Source organism: Ctenopharyngodon idella, chromosome 13, assembly GCF_019924925.1.
Source record: "Ctenopharyngodon idella isolate HZGC_01 chromosome 13, HZGC01, whole genome shotgun sequence".
In the NCBI taxonomy this organism is placed as follows: Eukaryota; Metazoa; Chordata; class Actinopteri; order Cypriniformes; family Xenocyprididae; genus Ctenopharyngodon; species Ctenopharyngodon idella.
The window spans coordinates 14,307,817-14,333,362 of NC_067232.1; the positions used below are offsets into that span (position 1 = coordinate 14,307,817).

A 25,546-nucleotide genomic window follows, 5' to 3' on the forward strand; every position below is an offset into this window, starting at 1 on the left:
CGGCACCAGGGGAGCGATTAGGGGTTAGGTGCCTTGCTCAAGGGCCCCTCAGTTTTGGGTAATGAGAGTGGAAGAGAGCGCTGTTCATTCACTCCCCCCACCTACATTTCCTGCCAATTCTGAGACTTAAACCCGCGACCTTCAGGTTACAAGTCCGACTCTCTAACCATTAGGCCACAACTGTCCAAGAAAATTGCACTCGTGCACAAAAAATAAATAAAAACAACATAAGAGTGAAAACAGAAAAATGCAAATATACATACAGAAGAGTTTATTCTGCAGAAAAGAGAAACACTGTTGTTGAATATCACTTTCATGAGCTATCTTTCAAACTTCAAAAAGATTAATCAACTTTAAATAAACACCAGCTCAAAATGTATAAATGTATTCTAAATCTATATAATCAAGTGCACCCAACTGTTATGAAAGATATAGTAACCAAAAAGAGAATTACTAAGGCCATTTTCTCTTAAAAAAAAAAAAAAAAAAAAAAAAAAAAACCACTTCTTCATATTAGGCCTCAAGGAGATGGCATTTTTAAATATTTGGTTGGAACCCACTGAATTAGGGATTCTCTGTTATAATGTTAACACCAATTTTAAAATATACAGGTCATTTTTATACTTTAATCCTTTCATTCTTATACTTCCATTATGTGCGCAATTTTTTTTTCCAAATTGTATATACATAATCTTTCTTTCTACCTAGAAAGATCTGAATATTGCAGATACATTTTAGCTTATTCCCACTGCATAAGCAGTGAAAAATATGATTGATTTACAAATAAATAACATAACCGCACACTTGTACTGCATGGGAGCATGGGAGCATGTGCAGCAGTCTAAATCCAAGATCAAATGTCACTTCTTGATTAACTGTTATTGTACCTGCCACACCATACAGCCAACCATTCATAGCACTCAAAATGGGAGGATTTTGAAAGAGTAGGTAGTGTTTTTGCAGAAGTGGAAAAGGTTTAATAAATCCATTTGTGTAGTGGATGCCAGACAGCATCAGACAGTCTCTCAACACACTAGAAAAACATTAAACACCTCTCTTTGTCTAAAAATGAGAAGCTGAATGTTTACACGACATTAAATAAACGATGGGAGAATGTCACAAGAATATTCAATAATGTAATCTTCCTCAGTTTGCAAACTGAATTTGATTCTGTCAAACTTAGGCCTCAGTTTAGTGAAACCTAACAAGCACACGCAGTGCTTCGATGCTTTATCTTTTTTATTCCAATGGCAATCAGCCATTTTAGTAAATATTTGAATCAGTGACATGGCCCAGTTTCTGTTCCATCTGCTGGAACGTAGTATCCTGATAAGCTAAAGTGCTCTGAGTGGCAGTACAGGTGGCCAATCACTGCTTGAGTAAATCTTTCAGCACGGCCCCACCGCTGGCCTCAGCTGACACAGGTACAGGTGTGAATGTTGGCAGGGCGTCTGAGATGGGCTTCATAAGCAGGTGGCCCCCAGCACCTGCAGTGCTGCCTGCACTTGCAGTATTGAGGAGGGGTACGGCAGCAGAGCGGGGCGCCAGGAAAGGGTTTGAATCCCCAGTGCGCTTACCTGAGCCTGAAACACCTGAAAGAATATAAACAGCATTAAAAATGATCACAGATATAGACATTTTGCGCCAGAGAAACGTGTGCGCAGCCATCTTTAGAATTTTGTCTTTGAACTTCCGTTTTTGCGGTAGCTCTGTATATTTATTTCTATGGCATCGCTGTCAAAGAATAATTAGCTGGTGAAGTGGATTTACTTATTGTAGAGTTAACAAAAGTTATCATGAGCATTGTAATGTTTAAAGCAGATGTCTTAACAAATGTCAGTAGACCGGGAAGATTTTAAAATGAACAGTTCATTCCTAAATACGTAAAATCGCTGTGGAAATACAAACTGGAAGTCAAAAGACAACGAGCGCAGCGCGGGGCTACATAAGGTCTGTACAGGCCTGTTCACACCAAGAATGATAACTATAACGTTAACTATATTAACGCCCACACCAATAAGTACATGCTGCAGTTATGCTGTCTGTTGCTTTAAATTCTCAATCTCTTTAAAGTTAGGTGGATTCTGATTGGCTGTCAATGTTTTTTTATTATTCATCAGAAGGAAAAAAAACATTCTGAAAGCGTTTTCAACAATACTGTTCCTCTGTGTCGGTATTGTTATAGCTGTGGTGTGGACTGCTATTCTCATGGAATTAGAATGATTAATAACACTTTATAGTTATTATAGTCATCGTCCTTCGAGTGTGTGGGCCTTAAATTGAGTTATTTTGATTATGGACAAACTGATATTAAAATTCTGGGCGATAAGTAGATAATTATTTTCATGTTATGGCTGATAACTGACAAATGGTTGATATTAAATTCTATATTATTTTGTCTGAATAAATTAAAAAGAAAAATGTAACATTAACAGTGTTACCTAAGTAAACTTACTCACATTTTTAACTTAAAATAAATGTAAAAATAAGGGAAATCCTCATGCACATTTAAATGTCCAATATCGGCTGATACCAATACATTAAAAAAATAAATGCTAATATGGGCCAGTACCAATAAAAAAAAAAATTAAAAAAAAAAATCAACTGGTACCAATATATTGTGCATCCCTATTTTTTTTATATGACATTATACCTGATGCAGGTGTGGTAGCAGTACTCCGGCCAGGTGGGGGCGCACTCAGAGGCTTGATGTCATAAACAGGCAGTTTAGGGGCAGGACGTGCAGGAGTAGACTCTACCTCCAGGAACTTCACAAACATCTCAGAGAAGGACTTTAAAATACAGACAGTAGTGTAAGTGGAAAATGCCCTTGTGTAATAAAATGTGTGTGGATGCATTAGCATGTGCGCCCACCGAATTGAGGTTCTGTGCGTGTGTAGGCCTTTGTGGGGTGTTGGGTACACTCTGAACAGCTCTGCCTCCCAGCCAACTCGAGACCCATCCGGTCACCCCAGTCTTGCCCTCTTCTTGTAACAGCTGCAAAAAGAGATAACGGTCAGTAAGTCAGTTGGTCAGAGGGAGTGTTTATGTGTGTGCGCCATCTTTGGTTGTGTGTAAGAGTTGTATGTTGCCCCTCTCACTTAAACAAGATAACTGTGCAAAGTTCAGCGAAATACTGATACAGAAATTTCCCTCTAAAAACCACTGTCCTCAGAGCACTCAGACTAGAGAAAATTAATGATTTCTTTTAAATAAAACCACTGAATCAGACTTTAAAAAAAAAAAAAGAAAAAAAAAAAGAGGACAGAACAGGATTATTTTTAGTCTTTGGAGTTGTAAACAAAGACGTCTTGAGTGGAAACTTAAACTTAATGTGTAGCATAAAAAAAAATGTGAGAAAGGTGTGGGGAGGAGTGGAGAAAGAAAATATGGGTTAAAATGGAAAGTCGATTGAGTGACCCACACACACACACACACAGACACACTTTCCTTCTCTCTCTTCTCTTGGGGCTGTTGGGTAATTTTGCTCACCACTTGCTGAATAGTTGGGAGTCTCTCCTGCCAGACCCCAGCCTACTTCTAAGGGATTGTGGGTAAGGAAATGCTTTGGGTGCAGGATTGGCATGGGACCATCATCTAATTCAGTATTTGTCAGTCTCCCAGTCTCTCTTTCTTCCTCTGAGTCTGTAACTCCTGATTTCTGTCTGCTGTGTGTTCATCTCCTATTGCTTGCTTACTTTATCAATTTCTATTGCTAACTTTCATCTGCAATAAAATCCATCAGGATTTAACTTGAAAAAAGTTTATATAACAAAATGTTAATATGTACACAACATGAAAAAATAAAATGAAAAAGGTGAAAATCCCCAGCTGTATTAATGGTAGAAATAATCAAACTTAGCCACTGAAGTGAGTATCATCTAGAAACAAGGTTTCTAGAAGATACTAGAAACCTAGTTGGGATCCACTCATGGATCGGAATTGTTTGTTCAGCACATCCCACAGATGCTCGATTGGATTGAGATCTGGGGAATTTGGAGGCCAAGTCAACACCTCAAACTAGTTGTTGTGCTCCTCAAACCATTCCTGAACCATTTTTGCTTTGTATCAGGGCGCATTATCCTGCTGAAAGAGCCACCAGGGAATACCGTTTCCATGAAAGGGTGTACATGGTCTGCAACAATGCTTAGGTAGGTGGTACATGTCAAAGTAACATCCACATTGATGGCAGGACCCAAGGTTTCCCAGCAGAACATTGCCCAAAGCATCACACTGCCTCTGCCGGCTTGCCTTCTTCCCATAGTGCATCCTGGTGCCCAGGTAAGTGATGCACACATATCCGGCCATCCACGTGATGTAAAAGATTCATACATGATTCATCAGACCAGGACATGCTCCGTGGTCCAGTTCTGATGCTCACATGCCCACTGTTGAAGCTTTTGGCGGGGGTCAGCATGGGCACCCTGACTGGTCTGCAGCTATGCAGCCCCATACGCAACAAACTGCAATGCACTGTGTATTCTGACAGCTTTCTATCAGAACCAGCATTAACTTCTTGAGCAATTTGAGCTACAGTAGCTCGTCTGTTGGATCGGACCACACAGGCCAGCCTTCGCTCCCCACGTGCATCAGTGAGCCTTGGCCGCCCAAGACCCTGTCGCCGGTTCACCACTGCTCCTTCCTTGGACCACTTTTGATAGATACTGACCACTGCAGACCGGGAACACCCCACAAGAGCTGCAGTTTTGGAGATGCTCTGACCCAGTCGTATAGCGATCACAATTTGGCCCTTGTCAAACTCGCTCAAATCCTTACGCTTGCCCATTTTTCCTGCTTCTAACACATCAACTTTGAGGACAAAATGTTCACTTGCTGCCTAATATATCCCACCCACTAACAGGTGCTGTGATGAAAAGATAATCAGTGTTATTCACTTCACCTGTCAGTGGTCATAATGTTACGCCTGATCGGTGTATATCAATAATACTAAAATAACACTGAGCAAAATGGCTAATTAGGTACTGTTTCAACAAACTCATATTCAGTCTGACTCTATTGTGGTACTGAACAATCCAATTAATTCCCATTTTCCCCCTTGCTGAATATCCAGTTTCACTCGGAAATACAACACATTATGGAAGTAAAACGGGTTGTGAACAATTGCAGCGTAATTCATTGCAAAAGAAAAAATTCCATACTGATTTTGACCCTTTGAGGATAGTGGCTAAAAGAGTATGGCTTTTCCAAGAAAAAAAAAATTAAGCCACATCCTGCTTTATCATCAGAACTGATCTGTCCTAGTTATTGAGAAATTCAGCCCCACCAGAAACAGAAAAACAGCTATTCAACAGAAAACAAATCAGCCCTATTAGCAGTCTGCCAAATGAATGGTCATATGCATGCAGGGTTTCCGGGGATGATGACGTGTCATTTAGCACAAGCTGTCACAGGCAACCAAGAGCAGAAGTCTCTATACCCAGATTACCAACAAGGACTGAACGCAACTTGCAGCCATCCTTCAAAGAACTCAAAACAAGGACCTTTTTCAACAAGACCAGCGTGGGCAGCTCGAGGCTTGTGCCAAATTAAACACATGAGGTAAGATGAGTGGAAAAATCTTTTTAACATCTGATAAAAACCCTCACGCTGACATCAAACATGAGATAATTGAAGAAAAAAAAAAGTAATTAGAGGCTGGGCGGAGAACCGAACATCAGAAGTCAGGAGGTCGAATATTAAATCCACACTTGTTTAACTATCAGGTTTCAGAGGTAAGACGAGGTCTGGAGCAGAGCCACATTTGAGAGTGATGAAAAGTCAGAGGAATTTTACAACAAGGGTAAGATAGAAAGGAGGAGGAAATGACAAAAAGTGAAGGAGGCTGCTCCTCTTTGAAAAATTTGGACATATTTACTGAAAGTGAATATGAAGGCACGTGCACATTTGCGTTTGTAAAGAGGAATACTTGCATTTAAAAAAAGTGAATGCAAAAGGGAGGATAAAAAGAAATTTACAGGATGAAAAGCAGAGCGCGCTGACCTACCTCGCCCACCTCATCTCGGTCCAACCCAAGCACATTACCCATAAGCCTCAGCACCTCAGAGCGCTTGTTTTGGGGGGTATGAAAATAGCCCAGGTAAAGATTCTTCATCAGAACCCTGTGTCAGAAATTAATGATGTTAGATGATATTTCACAGGAACACCCTTTTGAAAACATTTGGATCTAAATATATAGGAAATATGTTTCCAATGCAGACTGTGTTTTGGACTCACTTATCCACTTTGCCTTCGGTGGTGTTCAGGAGGTTCATCAGTTTCCTCTGAGCCTCTTCCAACATCTCCTGTCTCACATCCACTGCAAAACACACACAAGCACCGGTTTGAGTATTATGTGTTATTTTATCCTTCATTGCTGTCATAGTTAGGGCCATGACTTATGGGCTAATTCATAAAACCAACACATTAATAAAGAAATAATTTACTTTGCTAATGTCTGGCTTCTATCAGATATGTCTGCATGTCAGGTGCATTTTCTTTTCACACACAAGTGATTTTTTTAGTTAAAATAATTGAATTTTACACACACACACAGACTACAGTTCAATAGGGTTTTAGGGCCTGTAATTTTTTTTTTTAAGAAATTAATACTTTTATTCAGCAAGGATGCATTAAATTGACCAAAAGTGACCATAAAGACATTGTATAAAAAGATTTCTATTTCAAATAAATGCTGTTCTATTGAACTTTCAATTCAAAATACAACCCTAAAAAACCTTTAATCACCATTACCACAAAAATATGAAGCAGCACAACTGTTTTCAATATTGATAATAATAAGAAATGTTTCTCATATTAGAATATATTAGAATGATTTCTGAAAGGGTTAGCTCACCCAAAAATGAAAATTCTGTCATTAATTACTCACCCTCAAGTCGTTCCACACCCGTAAGACCTTCGTTCATCTTCGGAACACAAATTAAGATATTTTTGATAAAATCTGATGGCTCAGTGAGGCCTCCATTTCTAATTAACCAAAAAAATAATTGAAGCTTCGAAGCTTTACGAATTTTTGTTTCGAATCAGTGGTTCGGAGCGTGTATCAAACTGCCAAAGTCATGCCCCCCCAGTGGTGAACCACTGAAATTTCGAAAAACACTTATGACTTAACGAAGCCTCGTTTACTGAAATCACGTGACTTTAACAGTTTGATACATGCTCTGAACCGCTGATTCGAAACAAAAGATTTGTAAAGCATCGAAGCTTCATGAAGCAGTGTTCTGAAATCACCCATCACTAGATATTGTTGAATAAAGTCATTATTTTGTTTTTTTGGCGCACAAAAAGTTCTCATCACTTCATAACATTAAGAATGAACCACTGTAGTCACACGAACTGTTTTAAATATGTCTTTTGTAGCTTTATGGGCATTTAAAGTGTTAATTATCTTTAGCAATTGAATTTTATCAAAAATATCTTAATTTGTGTTCTGAAAATGAACGAAGGTCTTTCGGGTGTGGAACGACATGAGGGTGAGTAATTAATGACAGAAATTTCATTTTTGGGTGAACTAACCCTTGAAGGATCATGTGACACTGAAGACTGGAGTAATGACTGCTGAAAATTCAGCTTTGCCATCACAGCATTACAGTAAATTACATTAAAAAAAATATTAAAACAGAAAATAGTTATTTCAAATTGTAGTAACATTTCACAATATTGCTGTTTTTATTGTATTTTTGATCAAATAATTGCAGCCTTGGTAAGCATAAGAGACTTCTTTCCAAAGCATAAAAGTCTAAATTAAATTTACATCACTATTAAGTTCCTTATAAGGTTACAAGCCTCTGGCAAGTAAGTCTTTTATTTCTAGCCAAAGCCAATTTTACATGCACTTGGTGAGTTAATTTTGGACACTGTATTTGTGAGATGCAGACAGAGCTTTCAGCAGAAGGTGGTATGACTTTGTTATGTATTAATGCAAACAGTAGAGAACAAGTGTTTGCATAGAACTAATAAGTATGTGTGTGTGCACCTTAACATAAACATCAATAACAAGGGTATGGGGTTAAGTGCGTCTGGGAATGTCTCATGGAGTAATAACAAAGAAGAGTGTGAGTATGACGTCCTCTAAATGCCTTTATCACCAACACCCCTTACTGGTCCAGAAGGTTTGGCGGTTCGGCTCTTGGGAACTCTTTTCCTCAGACTTTACCTCCAGAGACCACATGAACGCAGCGATAAGAGAGGGTGAGAGAGTTCCTGTCTGCGCTAAAAACCCTGGAATGTCTGTCGGCTGCACTTGTGCTTTGCTAAGCAAAAATGAACCGTTCTCGATCATTGTGTCTACGTTCTCCTCAGTCGTTCTTTGACAGATGCAGTAAAAATCCCAGGGCTCATCCCTCACCTTCCTCTCCCTCTCAGACCGACAGCATCGTATTGTTGATTTGGGGCTTGATACGGACAGAGAAGAAAGAGATGGCTGAGATAGAAAGACAGGGTGGATGGAAAAAGAGAATCTTTGTCTACACGGTTTGGCTACTGACATGCCATAAATATCGTCTCTCTGACAGAAAGGAGATGCGGAGGAATGCTAAACATCTATACCATCTACAGACCTGGCTGCTCTCTGTGCATCTTTCTCACAAATGCACACGTGTGCTTCTTAGTGTCTGCACAGGTATTAATCAAACTTAAACCACTACACAAAGAGTCTCAAAGAGTCAAACATAATTTAATGGTTCCTGATGTTCCTCGTCCTGTTGACATTTACAAGTCTCTTCAGAAAAATGGTTTACAGTGCTACAAATCTAATCTCGTATATATGGGGGGGTTGGTAGCATCGGAAAATGTTTCGAGTTTCAGGGCTGAGAAAGAATATTATATGTAACATTGTTAACATCATTCTACATTACATATGTTTCAAATGATAAGTCATGTTTGATGTTGATGAATGAAAGGTGAACGTTTGGATTTCCTGCCCGACATAATTACCACATGGGCCAGCCATATTAACAATCTGTCCGTCGCACTGCATGACTTTGCTAATTCCTGTGGAGTTTTTTTTCTGCGACTAACTGACTAATTAAAATTTGGTCGACTAAGCCTCTTCTCGTCAACTAACGTTCATTCGACTATTAGGGGGCACCGCTAAATAAAATGCTACTTGATTAATATTAATAATAATAATCATTATTATTTTACTAACCAATAACGAAGACATGAACACAGTCACAATGAACATTATGCACAATCTGGCAATTATGTAATAACTGACAATAAAATAACATTTAACTGAAATTGACTCAATTTTTTTTCTATGGTTGTCCTTAATGGCTATTTCTATCTGTATTTGGTTTCTTCCTTGATCCCAGCTTAGTGGATCTCAACCAGGGGACCGGGACCTCAGCAAGCGTCCAAAGGGACCACAGGATGACTTAAATGTATTTGATTATATTTTTAAAAATTAAAGGGTTAGTTCACCCAAAAATAAATTCTGACATTAATTACTCACCCTCATGTTGTTCCACACCCGTAAGACCTTCGTTCATCTTCAGAACACAAATTAAGATATTTTTGATGAAATCTGAGAGATTTCTGTCCCTCCATAGACAGCTACGCAACTGACACTTTGACGCTTCAAGTTCATAAAGAGATCATAAAACTAACCCATATGAATTGAGCGGTTTAGTCCCAATTTTCTGAAGAGACACGATCGTTTTATATGATGAACAGACTGAATTTAAGCTTATATTCACATATAAACATTCATCATCTCACACATCAGTTGCGGTAAACGGAAGCTCAAGCATGTTTGCTTGACGCATGCAAGAACCAATGAGGTTCATTCTCTCGTGTTACGCAGCACGTTTGAGCTTCCGGAAGAGGTTTTTTCTCACGCGTCAATCATGTTCGATTGAGCTTCTGTTTATGTTCGCTGGTCAATGTTTATGTGAATAAAAGCGTAAATTAAATCTGTTCATCATATAAAGTGATCGTGTCTCTTCAGAAAATTGGGACTAAACCACTGAATTCATATGGATTAGTTTTATGATCTCTTTATGAACTTTTTGAAGCGTCAAAGTTTCAGTTGCAAAGGCAGTCTATGAAGGGACAGAAAGCTCTTAGATTACATCAAAAAAGATCTTCATTTGCATTCTGAAGATGAATGAAAGTCTTAGGGGTTTGGATCAACATGAGAGTAATTAATGACAAAATTTTCATTTTTGGGTGAACTAAACATTTAATTAAAATGCTAAAAACAATTAATCAGAACCCCAAAAATAAGATTTATACGAAAATTTTCCCTTCAATACAAATATTATTTGTATTGAAATCAGCATCTTAATCTTATAAAGTCACAAATTAAATAATGTTTAATTATTGTGTAATTACTCCCAGTTTCTGTTAATAAAATTTGAAAACAACCAGTCATTGTCAAATTTAGCCAATATGGAGGACCTTCAAATATTGTGCTGGACAACTGGGGCCCTCAAGCCAATATGGGGGGCCTTCAAATATTGTGTTAGACAACTGGGGCCTTCAAGTCAAAAATGTTGAGAAGCACTGTCCTAGTTACACAATGAGGTGAAATGCAGAGATAAGTTCTCATGCACTGATTTCAAAATAGTCATAGGTGATATACTCAGGTGGTCTCACCTTGTTTCTTCAGATCTTCTATCTGTTCCTCTTTGAGGTCCAGTTGGTCAGTGAGGCGGGAGGCAGATTCTAGAGCTGCGTTCGCTTCATCCAAGTTTATCTAAGATTACACACAGACATTGAGCAATGATATAAATACTTGTGTCAAGCAGAGTGCAGAAAAGACAGAGGTTTGAACTGACTTGCAAAGCAGCTGCGTGATCCCCAAGATTTTCTGCTTTATTTCTCCACTCCTCTTTTTCTCTCTTGTGTTTTTCCAGTTCTGCTGAGTACATGGCTTTTTCTTCTGTAAGGATAGATACAGCTGTCAACTTTGTTCAGGATTGAAGACTTATTGCAGGATTCCTCTCTTAATCCAAACATTTTAAAAAGGAAAAATCAGAAAATGTACACTCTAATCGACATTTGTAATTGCTTTAATGGTTATCATTCCGTACAAGAAAAACTGCTTTCTTCATAAATTATACCAAAAATAGAATAGCAAAAATAATGCACACTCTTGCCTTGTTGAAACTGTTCTAGCACCATCTGCAGGTTAGAGAGTGACACTGCGTACTGGTTGACCTGATCCTGAGAGGCACGGAGCTGAATAAGTGCTTCATCTCTTTGTCTGACAGCACCATTTAGCTGTTCCTGAAGAGACTCCACCTGCAGGCTTGCCTGCTGACTACATACATGCACACACACACAGTTAGAGATATTAGTAAGGCTAAAACAATACAATAGGTACATTAGAAAAATTAACTACAAGCATACTGTATTTAAACATTTTTAAATAGACTGCAGCAATTAACATTTTCTAAGAATCTCTAGTAAATTACATGTTATTTTATTTAGTTGTTCGATCAGAATCATAATCTCTGTTTGAAACAAAAAAAAAAAAAATCATGTTTCTCAATTTATCCAGAATCGTCCAGATCTAATTGGTGTGAATTGGTGTGAATGGAAAAGTGTGGGAGGGTGTTGGAAGCAAACTCTGGTTAGGACCAAACAGTCTTACCAACAGACAAAAACCTTCTGACTCTCACCTTGCGCTCTCCACGGCGTTAGAGGAAGACGCCAGCCGCTCTTCTAGGAGTGTCACTCTGCGTCTCAGCTCTCCCTCTCTGTCCTCAGCTGCCAAAGCCTCACGAGTGTACGAATCCTCAATCTCTATCAGGTGATTGCGCAAACGCTCCACCTCCTGCTTCAGGCGCTGCTCCTTATCACGCGTGTGCTGCAGCTACACACAGAAAGAGCATGAGAGTACAGTAATTCCCCTATTAGAATATATTTTTAATGGATGCAATAGGTATTAAAGAGAATGGGAGATGGTAATATTTTCAGTACTTCAGTAAGGCAATAAAGCACAGTAATGATGTGTAATCTTGGCCTTTGTTACCTCACTCTGCAAAGCAGATGTCTCCATTTGTTTCTGTTTGAGGGCCATCATCACCTGATCTCTTTCCTGCTGAAACAACACTGCCTTGTCCTGCATGGACCTAACTTCATTCAACAGTTGGTTCAGCTCACCAGATTTACCCTACAGTACAAAGGCAGAACAGTTTAATTTCACAATACATATAAAACCAGAACAGTCCAGAACAGTGTTTTTGAAAGAAGCCTCTTATGCTCACCCGGGATATTTATTTGATCAAAAGTAAATTGTGAAATATTATTAAAATTTAAAATAACTGATTTCTATTTATATATATTTCAAAATGTAATTTATTCCTGTGAATTTACAGCAGTCATTAATCTTCAGTGTCACATGATCTTTCAGAAATCATTCTAATATGTAGATTTGCTCAAGTAAAATTTATTATCAATGTTGAAAACTTTTTTTTTTTTTTAAATAAGCTTCAAAATCTGACAATCTTTTTTAAAGTAAACATAAAATTTTAATAAATTAAACAACGTAGTTCCTGCACCAAAATGTAATTCTTAAACAATCTTGTCAACCACTTTCGATCACTTCTGTCTTGATTTCTTCGAGGGGAGGGTCTATGGGCGGGTAAATGTATGTTTTTTTTCCCGTTCTTTCGATCTAACAGACAAAATAAGCTCGCACAATTCACCTATGAACACGACCAGAGAAGACGAAAAAACACTGAAAGCATCAGCTTTCGATTCTGCTCTGATAGCCGTAAGACCACGGCGAACGCTGTGAGTGTGTGTTAGAAATCAGGAATGGAGAGAGAACATTGTGCTTGGTACATTTTTTGTCTTCAAACCAAAATTGGGCCTTCATCAGATTAAGTTTAAATCCTGCCTGGCTAGCACACTTTCTATAATATTTACACATTAGGTCAGCAGTCGGACAGTACATGGTCTTTTGTGGCTGTTCGAACACATTCAACGACATGAGCGTCTACACTACAAAAGCAATCTGGTCAAATGCGTTTTTCGACTACCTCTGGAAGTGGTCGAAAGTGGGCAAGCTCAAAACGTTTTATACCCAGTTTACACCTGTATTTAGCGTCGTCCACTTCTGACCCAATTGACCAAAATGCATCTTAATACCAGGTGTAAACAGGGCCTTAGGATAGGATTATAACAGAAAGGGGCCGGAAAGGTATTATAACAGAAATTAATACATTTTTAGATTTAAGCAGACAAACCTGCTCTTTATCTTTTAGCATCTTCTCCATGGCAGTGGCCTTTTCATTCACAGCACTGAACTGAAACTCTCGTTCCCGAAGCAACAGCGACACCTGCATGTTGGTCTCCTGCAGGGCACGGAACTCTGTCTCTTTCTCGCGAGCTTTTGCTGCTATCGCTTCATTCTCCTCCTTTAATTTCTTCACATCGAGTTCCAGGATCAGCGCACGCTCCTTGAGGTTCGTCACAGCCTGCTTCAAGACCTCGTTGTCATTCTCTCGGTTACGTAAATTTTCACTCACCTAGAGTGTAGAGGAAAAAAAAAAAAACACTAAGGTACCGCACATCTTACAGCTTTCCCCACCAACCATTCAACAAATCAGAATTGTAAGTTACCTGACTGAGCTGGTCTCCCTTGGTCTTAATGAGAAGATCTTTCTCTCTGAGGGAGCGCTGTAGCGATTCTTGCTTCTCTCTGGCCTGCTTGAGCTCCTCTGCATGGCTTCTCTGCTCACTTTCAGACAGAGATGCAGAATTTGACAAGCGATGATTGTTTTCCTGCAGAGTTCTTATCATGCTCTCCTTCTCTGCTAATGTTCTCTGCATTGACTGCAACTCCTGATGTAGACTCTCATCTTGGCCAGGTAGTGCTGCCCCCTTCAGATTTGGCGTATCAAAAGCCTGGGTAGCAATTGTAGCAGAAATTTCTGGGGATTGCTTGACACTGCCTAGCTTCCCAAGCAGCACGTCTTTGGTGCTGCTCAGCTTGCTGATGCTCTGCTGCACCTGTGCCAGCTCTTGATTCAGCAATCCCAGCTTTTTCTCTTTCTGTTCATAGCTCTGAATAAGTCTGGCGTAATCCACCGAGAGCTTTGAGCTGCAGTCGCTGTCGGCAGAAACCTGCCCCTGCAGCCTGAGGAGCTCCTCTTGCAACTGAGCAGATTCATGCTGCATGTTCCTCACCGTCGTGATCACCTGCTGTTTCCACTCTTCCATCTTCTTCACTTGTTGTTTGAGGGTGTCACGTTCTTGTAGGAGCTCCTCAAACTGGTTGCTGCTAACGCCTCCTGAGCCACCGCTCATGGAATCACTGGCGCCAGAAGCCTGAAGGACAGAGACCAGGGTCTGACATTTCTGAGTCAAGGCATCAATCTCGATATCCTTCTCACGGATGATGCGGGACAGGTTCTGAATGGTCTCACGAAACATCTCTTGACTGCCTGAAGGGTCGCTCATGGTGGAGAGCCGCTGGTTTTCTTGCTGGAGCTTCAACAAGGCTGCTTCCTTGGCTGCAACAATGTCCATAATTCGATGGTAGTCTGAGCGCAGTTGGCTGTTCTCTCTGGTTTTCTCGTTGAGCACGGCCAGCACCTGTTCACGTTCCACCGCATATGCCTGCAGCTGCTGCTGCAGGAACATCACGTCTTGACCATGGCCACCAGACACTCGAGCGTGGAGTGCCTGGATTTCTAGATCTTTTTGAAGAACCATTTGTGACAGTTTTCCCAGCTCATTTTGAGAGACCACAAGTTGGTCAAGCTGCTTGGTTAGAGAGAGGTTTTTCTCATTTAGCTGGTTAATCTCAGTCTCTTTCTCCCTGATCCCTTTCACTAGTTTTTCAATCTCTACTTTTGAAAGGTCATGTTTCTCGTTACCATTTTCACCATTCAACGACTGGGTCTTGTCCTCCTGTAGGATGTCAACGGACTGTATTTGACTCTGTCCTTGTGTGCTTAGGCCCTCCACTTCCGACTGAAGCAGGGCAATCTCCTCATCCTTAGCATTGATGAGTCTTTCATAATTGAGTGAGCTTTGTTCATGTCTTGTTCGTGCTTGCTCTAGTTCACTCTGTAGCATCTGTAGAGAATGCTGGGACTGCAGCGCTGTGGCCTGCTGCTCCTCTGATACCGTTCTCAGAGCTTGGACCTCTTCTTCGAGTTGATCTCTGGCAGCTTTGAGCTGGTTCACCTCGGTCTCAAGCTCTGTGATGATGTCCAGTGTCCGCGGCTCTGACAATAACTGCGGTCTGCTTTGCTGGTCCCTCAGACGGTCAATCTCTTCTTTCAGATGGCTGTTTTCTTCCTTCATAGCTCCAAGCTGTTTGTCCTTCTCCTCCACTGACCTTCTCAGAGAGTCACAGTCTTGAGTTACTCTTAGGACACTGCACTCTAATTCCTGTTGCATTTCCACAGCTTGAGCTTTCAGGGTTTCGGCAAAGGCGTCCTTCTCCTGCAGAAGCTCGGTGAGTTGATTTTGACCTGCCACAGTGATGTCCAACATCTCGCTGGTGTCTTTGTGGTCAGAGACCATCTGCTCCATCTCACGCCTGAGCTCTGCAATCGTGAGATCTTTCTCCTGATTCAGTTTCACCATTCGCTCATGTTCAGTCTGCAGTGCAGAAGCATCCATAGAGCGTGCTCTGGTCAGTTCATCGATGGTTTGTTGATACTGTTTGGTCTGATCTGACAGTTGCTTCTCAGTTTGACTCAGCTCAGATTCTAACTGGCTTTTCTCTAGCTTCAAGGCTTCAATGCGGGTATCTTTCTCCAGGGACATCCTGCTCAGAGAGGCTTGATTATCTTGGATCTGCCTTTCCAAACTGTCTATCTTGTCCAAAGCCTGAGTGCTCTCTTCTTTCAACTTCCTATTTTCAATTTTCAATTCAAAGTCCTCTGAAACAGCCCTTTCGAAGGAAGTCTTCATTTCTGCTAACTCTGTTCTTAAGTCCAGAATCTCTTTATCCTTTGCCTCAAGTACCTTCCTGTGTCCCTCCAACTCATTCCCTTGCTCCCCAGAATGACTTAACTCCTCACGAAGTGCAATAAGTTCTGTCTCTCTCTCCTGAAGTGCCCTCTTGAGGTCGGAGGACTCCTGCCGCAGCTCTCTGCCCAGATCCTGCGACTTGCACAACTTTTCCCTCAACTCCTTTACTGTGGTTTCCAGTTGCTGCTTTGCCATGTGCAGTTCATTCAAGGAGAAGGCACTTTGACTTAGCTTCTCCCCCTGAGCTTCCAGCTCCAGTTGAAGTGTCCGTCTCTGGTCAAGAGAGAGCTGAGTTCTGACTGAAGACGGGCTTCTTCTGCCTCAGCCTGAGTTTTCTGCAGAGACAGCTGGTCCTTCACTGCAATAAGATGCTGGAAGAGGAAAATAGAGCAAGTATGCAGTATATTAATTTAAACTTGAAACTGATCCAATTATTGATTTTTTTTTTTTTTAATTATTATTATTTTTTATAAACAGGGAACATACATTGGCTTGTATACATTGGCAAGAGTACCTGTGTTGCCTCCTGGTTCTGCTTGTCCAGTTCTTCCAGTTCAGTACTAAGTGTCTCTATATCAAGATGGGCTTGCTTTAGTGCTTGCTCCCGTCTGTCTAGCTGGCTCTTTAGGTCAGAAATTTCCTGTGACTGTTCCACAGCACCTGTTGACTCTTGAGCCCTGTGTCTCTCCTCGGCCAGGGTCAGTCTCTCAACTAACGCAAGCTAAGGAAGAAAAAGAAAAAAAATAAATATAAAAAAAATTGTATGAAACTAGTTGAGTCAGTTGAGCACATATTACCCTTTGCATGATAACATAAAAGTGTCCTTTCAAAAGGCTACTGAAGTATTGATCATCTTATCTTGCAAAGACTTACAAAGATTCAACAGATATTGCAACTTCTGTTTAAAAACAAGAAGAAATAGGTATATTTATTTATTAACATACACAAACCTTTTCTCTCTCCATCTCTTCCTTCTCTTTCCTGAGGGTATCAATAATGGTGTTGAGCTCCAGAATGTCAGCATGTTCCACTTCTTCTGTAGGACCACTCTGCATTAAATGAAAGTGGGAAAAAAAAAAAAAAACACATTATATAAAAAGTATTATGACACTCGTGCCATTTGAAGACTAAGCCCAGGTGTATTTCATATGGCAAACAGAAAGTGTCCAAATACTTTGTCTAAATTTTGAACATTTACATCAATTGTTTTATATTTAAATCCTAAGCATGAATATTCTTGGACCACAAATTTCTAGCCTGTGCCGAAGAAGGTTTTCAGCATATTTACCTCACTGAGACTCCTCAATCTAGCCATCTCTTTCTCTGCACCTAAAAAAAAAAAAAATACAAAAATATAACAGTAAATAAGAGAGAGCAGTTTATGATTTCCCATTCAAGAACAACATATGATGTGATATGATAAACATGGAGTCATGATGATCATACAGAATTTCTGGGGTTCTCTATACCTGCCAGAGCTTTTTTCAGCTCTTGTATCTCATTGTCATGCTGGGCTTTCAGCATAGACTTCCCCTCCTGTTCCTGGACTCGATCCTGGAGTTCATTTACAGACTTCTGAAGGCGACTGTAATTCTGCAACAATTCTGCATTTTCTGCGTTAGCCTCCTCCTTCTCCCGCTCTATCTTGGCTTTATGATGCTCTGCCTCCTCCAATCTGGCCAATAGGTCTCTGTACTCCTTGCGCTGAAGCTCTGCCTCCTCCTGTAAAGACTGAATGGTCGATTGCAGATCTTGAAGTTTGGAGTCCTGCACTGTGGTTGATTTTTGGACAACATTTCCACCTTCTGGGGATAAGGGAGATAAACACAGCATTGTACTCAATGTTCAACTGTTCATTTTAAAGTTAACTACCAAATACAAAACTGATTTCAACTGCATTTAAAAAAATACAAAAAGATCCAGACTCAAATTTTAATATGCATCAATGCTCCTTCTCACCACTCTGAAGCTGCTCCTCAAGCTCCTCGATTCTCTCCTCATACTCTGCCAGCTCCTCCCTGTGCCGTTTTGAGATTTCAGCCATTTTCTGCCTCTGGGCATCCTGCAATGCTGCCAGTTCGTGCTGGTGCTCATCCACTTCCCGTGCCATTTCCTCTCTCAGCTCCTGATTGGGTCAGAACGTCAATTAGGTTAAAAACCGAACCTGATTCCAAGAGCTGACCAACTGCAAAACTCCTTTGTTACAGTTCAAAAGGTTTTTCACCTTGATCGTTCTTTGCATTTTCAGAACTTCACCCTGGTCTCCGTTCCCATCAACTCCTGGCAGCTTGGATGCCTGGAAATTAAAAGAAAAAAAATGATCTAATTCTAGTTCGATAGCTATACCATGACATTTGTTAAACTATATCTGAGGTATAAATTAAAAGTGACCTGAGCAACTCTCCTCCAATGGGCCACATCAGCCTCAAGACGATGCACCTCATTGGAAAGACGGTTAATTTCCTGCTGTGACCACAGGACATCACTGAGGTCCACCTCATCACCATGGAAGCCTTGATGGACAGCTGAGGACCGGTGCAGAAAGGAAGATGAAGTAGTGGTAGTAGCAGCAGTAGTGACGGGAAGCACAGCAGCATCGGTGAAGGATGAGCTGGTCGCAGCTTGAGAAGAGTGTTGGAGTTTCTGAACCTCCTCCTGCAGACTACTCTGACGGGCCTTGAGGTGACTGATCTCCACCTTCACAACAAACACACACACACAAAATCATCACTATCTTTCTAATTTTTTCTCCTTTTTTATAGAAATTCTCTCACTAATATAAGATAAATGTTCAAGTCAGATATAGAGCATAAGTGGAGTTAGTTTTGAACCCAAACCTCTTTTTGTTGCAGGAGGGTTCTGTATTCCACTGACTGCTGTTTGATCTGAATCTCTGCTGCCTCTAGCTTCTCCTCCAGCTCAGAGTTTATTCTCCGCAAGCGTTCATACTAAAACACACAAAAATGTCTAATCTTAACATTCATACAAAATGTTTTGAAATGACTCATCCTGTAATTTAATTATGTTGCGTAATGGGGTACAAACAAATAAAGTAGAAATGTCTTCATTTTAAAGTACACAAAACATTGTCTCATGATAGAATCCAGAAATATCAGGAAGCCTTTTTGTGCTTAATCACCTCAGATTTTTGTGTTGCATATGAAGTCTCCAATTCTTGCAATCTAGAGTTGGACACATGCAGCTCAGACGCAGCATCTGTAAGAAAGAAAGACATATTAGCATTCAATAAAGTCATGGTTTCTGAAATAGCTGAGCCTACATCTGTACATACAGCTCTATTATACAGCAAGTGAGTGACAAATGCTTCCCATTTACATAAATAAAAAATATGATAAAAATGCTGATGGGAGCCTCTGTTCTTCTGTAAACTGTCCAACATTTCCAAGTCATGGGAAGAGATTAAGATGATACACTGACTGTGACTAACTACAAGACCTCACTGGTTAAAGGTGAACAATCTTTGCCATGTGTGTAGAGAGAAGAGATATCATATTAAATCCACCCAGAGACTTTAAAAAAAAAAAAAAAAAAAGTGGTTTTAATGGACACATTTTGTCAATTGTTGTGTGACTGTCCCTTTAAATATCAACATTCCAGGGGATATGGAGGATCAAGTTCAGTTATTTTATCCCAGCAGCTGCACAGCCAGAGCAGAACCTTACACGTACAGTATCTCACAAAATAAAGTACACCCCCTCACATTTCAGCAACCATTTTAGTATATCTTTTCAAGGGACAATACTTTAGAAATCAAACTTGGATATATTTTGGAGTAATCAATGTGCAGCTTGTATAGCAGTACAGATTTACTGTCCTTTGAAAATAACTCAACACACAGATAGCTGACACTAAATAGCTGGCAACAAAAGTGAGTACACCCTGAGTGATAAAAGCTGTATGGCATTTAACCATGCAAAGCCACATGTCCTATTCATCATGTTCATGTTTTTGTCTGCTTGACAGGACCATACTAATTTTTGTATCTTGTATTAGAGCAGTTAAAATTTGGTGCTTTGAGTACAATTCACTCATACTGATCACTGGATGTTCAACATGGCACCTCATGGCAAAGAACTCTCTGAGGAATTGAGAATTAGAATTGTTGCTCTCCACAATGATAGCCTAGGCTATAAGAAGATCGGTAACACCATGAAATGAGTTACAGCACAGTGGCCAGGGTCATACAGGGGTTTTCCAAGACGGGTTCCACTCGGAACAGGCCTCGCAAGGGTCGATCAAAGAAGTTTAGTCCTCGTGCTGCACGTCAGGTGCAGAAGCTGGCTTCAAAAAACAGATGCATGAATGCTGCCAGCATTGCTTTAGAGGTTGCAGAAGCGGAAGGTCAGCTTTGTCAGTGCTCAGACCATACGCCGCACACTGCAGCAAGTCGGTTTGCATGGCCGTCGTCCCAGAAGGAAGCCTCTTCTGAAGCTGGCTCACAAGAAAGCCCGCAAACAGTTTGCTGAAGACAACCTGTCCAAGAGCATGAATTAATGGAACCATGTCCTGTGGTCTGTTGAGACTAAGATAAACTTGTTTGGCTCAGATGGTGTCCAGCATGTGTGGCGACGCCTTGTGAGGAGTACCAAGAAAATTGTGTCTTGCCTAGAGTCAAGCATGGCGGTGGTAGCATCATGGTCTGCGGCTGCATGAGTGCTGCTGATACTGGGGAGCTGCGCTTCATTGAGTGAAACATGGATTCCAACATGTACTGTGACATTCTGAAGCAGAACATGATGCCCTCCCTTCAGAAACTGGGCCGAATGGCAGTTTTCCAACATGATAACGATCCCAAACACGCCTCCAAGACGACAACTGCCTTTCTGAGGAAGATGAAGATGAAGGTGATGGTGTGGCCAAGTATGTCTCCAGACCTGAACCCTATTGAGCACCTGTGGGGCATCCTCAAGCAAAAGGTGGAGAAGCGCCATGTGTCTAACATCCAGCAGCTCTGTGATGTCATTATGGAGGAGTGGAAGAGGATCCCAGCAACAACCTGTGCAGCTCTGGTGAATTCCATGCCCAGGAGGATTAAGGCAGTGCTAGATAACAATGGTGCTCACACAAAATATTGACACTTTGGTAAGAGTTTTGACATGTTCACTTAGGGGAGTACTCATTTTTGTTGCCAGTTATTTAGACAATAATGGTTGTATGTTGAGTTATTTTTAGAGGACAGTAAATCTGTACTACTATACAAGCAGCACACTGACTACTCTAAAGAATATACAATTTTCATTTCTATAGTATTGTCGCTTGAGAACATATACTAAAATGGTTGCTGAAATGTGAGGGGTGTACTCATTTTTGTGAGATACTGTATATAACCGACAAGTACACTTGGAAATAAATAGGCCTACAGATGTAGGATTCTTAAGTAAATAACAAGAAGGAAAATTAAATAAGTAAGAGCACAATATATAAAACTTTTAAGAGTGAAAAAATACAATAATAGGTAACAGCATTTTAGCACCTTTGCAAGCTCTAAGCAGTAATGTTCTATTTCAACATGGTTCAGGTTTATATGACAAACAAGAAACATTTACACACTGGTCTCAACCACACTGGCAAATCTAATGCATACACATAAGACTAAGATTAAATAACTTATTTTTATTATTTAATGCATAAAATAATGATTTAAGAAAAAGTCTCAGTTTAAACCTTAGTATACTGCCAGAGTCTTACATTACTACATTTGATCAAAAAGGAACTCAGGAAATGACCGAAAAGCCTTAAAAACACAATTGGGGTGGTGCAGCACAGTGTTTAACAGCAATAATTGTATTTAATGTACATTATTAGTTAGATAATCCTCTTGAAGTATGAAGCTAAGCTTGGCTCAAGGACACAATGGCCATGGCTCATTACTTGAATCTTATGGGGCTTGAACCAGAAACCATTTCAGTTAGAAGACCACAAAAGTTAACAGCAACTACTAAATGACTACTTGATATTGTGTAACATAAACAGTGATGGAGTCACTTCAATATAGCCTTTATCTAAAGCAACTAACAACAGCACACTAATGTAGCGACAATTCCCCTAAAGTACTGCCTTGCTCAAGGGCACATTGCATGTTGGTGGCCTCTGTTGTTGTGGAAGAGGACAAACCCCTACCAGGTGTCACACCTGCCACTTCCAGGCAGTCAGCCAGCCAAAAAACACTGCTACTATACCATCTGTAACACTTTACAATAAGTTTCTATATGTTAAGGCCTGGTTTCACAGAGAGGGCATAGATCAGGGGTGTCCAATCCTGCTCCTGGAGGGCCACTGTCCTGCAGAGTTCAGCTTTAAAGGTGCAGTGTGTAAATTTTAGAGGCATCTAGCGGTGAGGTTGCGAATTGCAACCAACGGCTCAGTTCTATTTCGAAGCACATAGAGAAGCTACGGTGGCCGACACAGGACAAAGATGTCGTCGCCTGAGACAGCAGCCAGTCAAGCAATGAGGTTTCTTCTTAGTTCTAACAAAGAACGGTTTCTGCTTCTAATAAACCAGATGACTTCTTCTTCTTTGTGCATATTCAATGTAGAGATGATGCAAGCTGTATCTAAAAAACACCACTGAAGTAGAACAACAACAACGTAGTGACGAAACGCGCTCTGTAGATCAGTTTGTCCATCTAGGGCTACTGTAGAAATATGCCGGTGCAAAATGGCAACTTAACATGTAAGGGGACCCGCGGTGTATGTAGATAGAAATGTAATAAGGTAATAAGTTACTAAGGTAATAAAAACATTTCGGTTTTTAACAAACGGTTCATTATGTTTATTAGGTCTTTATACACCACTGAAAACATAGTTATGTATATTATATTGCATTTCAGTCAATAGATCCTCCTAAATATTACACACTGGACCTTTAAGATATCTCAGTGCAAGTTGCTTTCAGTTAAAACAGCTCAAACATGCATTTTAGTCTGGGACTAGGCTTAAGTCTCGTCTGTGAAACCGGGGGTATAAGTAATTATTGAAATACACTGCCCAGCCAACAAAAAAAAGTCGCTGGGCAGTGTATATGCCATGAAATAACAATAAACAATACTTTTAAAGTATTTATTAATCTTCTTGGTTATTGTTAATGTATTTTTAACATTTTAAGTTTTCAAATTAACATGAGTATTCATGTATTAGGAATTAACAAAAAATAATATTAACCTATATTAATGATGTTCAATAGTACCAAATGTTAGTGAACAGAACCTTCTTGCCACACCACCTTTATTTAGTATAATCTGTTCTGAAAGCACTAACAGGCAGGTCGATGCATCGTGAGACATGACAGATTGACTCAAGGTCTGTCTGCTTTGCTGGAAGCTGCTGATCAAAGTTCTCAGTGTGTGCTGTGTGTGTTTCTCCACTGCTCCAGTGGTCAAAAAGGGCATATTTACTTATGACACCAGCAAAGTTTTTGGCGTTTCTGTGTTTGCATAATTAATCGAGCTGATACAACAAAGAACAAGGCAGAGATACCCACCAAAGTACTTAATTTTAAGTCCCCATTCACAAAGGAAAACAGAGGAAACCACAGAACTAAGAACAGTCCAGCACTTTCTGGATTAAGATCAAGTGCCTAAAACCCAACCACAGCTACATCTATGATAGGGATTCCATGGCTGTATGCAAACAAACCTCTCACTCTGTCTTACTATAATTACTTCATCCCATTATATCAGCGCTCTGTAGCACTATATGACAATTGTAGAGAAATGACAAGGTACAACACACCAAAAAAGAAACTCTGCCAACCATTTACTAACCCTGACCTCACAAAAGTAGATGTTAGACAGAATGACAGCCTCAGTCACTAATTTGTTTTCACTGCATAGAAAGGAGGATGCAGGTCCGTAACATTTCATTTTGTATTCCTCAGAAGAAAGTCAGTCATTCAGGTTTGAAATAGCATGAGCAAAATGTAAACAATGATCATTTCTCAGTGGACTTTCTCTTTAATTTCTTTCAGGAGATGCCAATGTAAACAAAATCACATCTTCAAAAACCGAACAATAATATCTCAACAATCAGACAAAATCAATTAGTACATTTCACAGAGAAATTAACTCAGACAACCTAACATCACTGGACCGACTGCATTCATAAACTAATCAACATAAAAATGTCACATTCAGTAGTCTAGCCTACAGTTGTGCTCACTAAATATAAATGCATAATAAACACTTTTATCAAAAACTCAGTTTTTTTTAAATGACAACCATTTAACAAAACAGCTGTCCTTACTGTACAAAGACGTTAAAGGTCTGTATAGGAAGTGATATGATTTTGTCAACTCACCTCCCACTTCCTCGGCGCTTTCCAGAAGAATATCTTTGGTAAAATTAGAGATCTGTCCAGTAAACGAAGACAAGCTTCCCCCGACCTGACCCAGACTCTGACCCAGGCCAGAGCCTAACCCTCCCAGCCAGGACGACATGACGAGCCGAACCGGATCTAACCCTTAATCACCGACCCGGACCTTTCACAGCACAGATCCGTGCGAACGAGGGTTTCATGTACTCAGGCTAACTAATAATGATTAGAGTTTTATGTTGGTTTGTTTTTAATAGAAGTAACGTTAATAATCATTAATCAGCAGCAGATCCGGATTCCAGCTGGTTCGAAACTTCATGACATAAACAAAGACAAGACGCTGGATAACACGGTTTAAATCCACGGCAATTACGGAGACCTGGTCGCCGGGTTATATCCACATATGGTCAGGCAGGTTTCAGGTGCGGGTTTGTTTTGGGTCGCTGTGTTTTTCACGCGGATAAAGTGCCAGCTCAACCGCGGCCATCACAACCGGACTGATTAGCAGTCAGATGGGACGTGGACAGCACAGATGGATTATGGGATGGTGGAGGACCAACATAAGCCAACTTACACTTCTCACGCATCCACAGCGACGCCACTGGACAGAATGAGTACTGAAGGGACAGCAAACGTGGTAGAGTGGCAAATAAGATCATATTACTATAAAATATTAATATATGAAGACATAAGATATATTTATTATAATTAGGTTATATAATATATACACTACAAAAGTTTGGGGAGTCTATTTTTTTTTAAGAAATTAATGTTTTTAATTAGGAAACGATGCATTAAAATGATCAAAAGTGACAGTTTGCACAGTTACAAAAGATTTCTATTTCAAATAAATGCTGTTTTTAAAACTGCTATTCATCAAAGAATCCTAAAAAAAGTGTCAAGGCTTCCACAAAAATATTAAGCAGCACAATTGTTTTTAATATTGATAATAATAAATGTTTCTTGAGCACCAAATCAGCATATTAGAATGATTTGTCAAGTCACCTTTATTTCTATAGCGCTTTATACAATACAGATTGTTTAAAAACAGCTTTACAGTGATAACAGGAAAATGATGCAAACAGATTTCATTTTGGCTGTACAGCAGCTCTAAAAGAAAATAGTGTCATTGTTCAGCTGAAGTTAGTTCAGTGTTGATTTGGTTTCTGAAGAACCATCTGACACTGAAGATGGGAGTAATGATGGTGAAATTCAGCTTTGAATTACAGGAATAAATTACATTTTAAAATATATT

At 40.0% G+C, this 25,546-nt stretch overlaps 1 protein-coding gene across 1 annotated transcript; it reads right to left on the minus strand.

The window, feature by feature from the left end:
• Positions 1 to 256: 256 nt before the first annotated feature.
• On the minus strand, positions 257 to 24,827 carry trip11 (thyroid hormone receptor interactor 11). Its single transcript, XM_051917481.1, is given in 23 exon segments — positions 257 to 1,592; positions 2,654 to 2,792; positions 2,875 to 2,997; positions 6,005 to 6,119; positions 6,235 to 6,316; positions 10,618 to 10,717; positions 10,800 to 10,903; positions 11,121 to 11,284; positions 11,646 to 11,839; positions 11,999 to 12,139; positions 13,218 to 13,499; positions 13,594 to 16,244; positions 16,247 to 16,331; positions 16,475 to 16,681; positions 16,911 to 17,009; positions 17,249 to 17,289; positions 17,430 to 17,765; positions 17,920 to 18,085; positions 18,185 to 18,256; positions 18,352 to 18,657; positions 18,798 to 18,908; positions 19,100 to 19,176; positions 24,277 to 24,827. Coding segments are annotated over 23 exon segments (5,958 nt in total). The 5' UTR covers positions 24,416 to 24,827; the 3' UTR covers positions 257 to 1,368.
• Between the last annotated feature and the right edge of the window lie 719 nt (positions 24,828 to 25,546).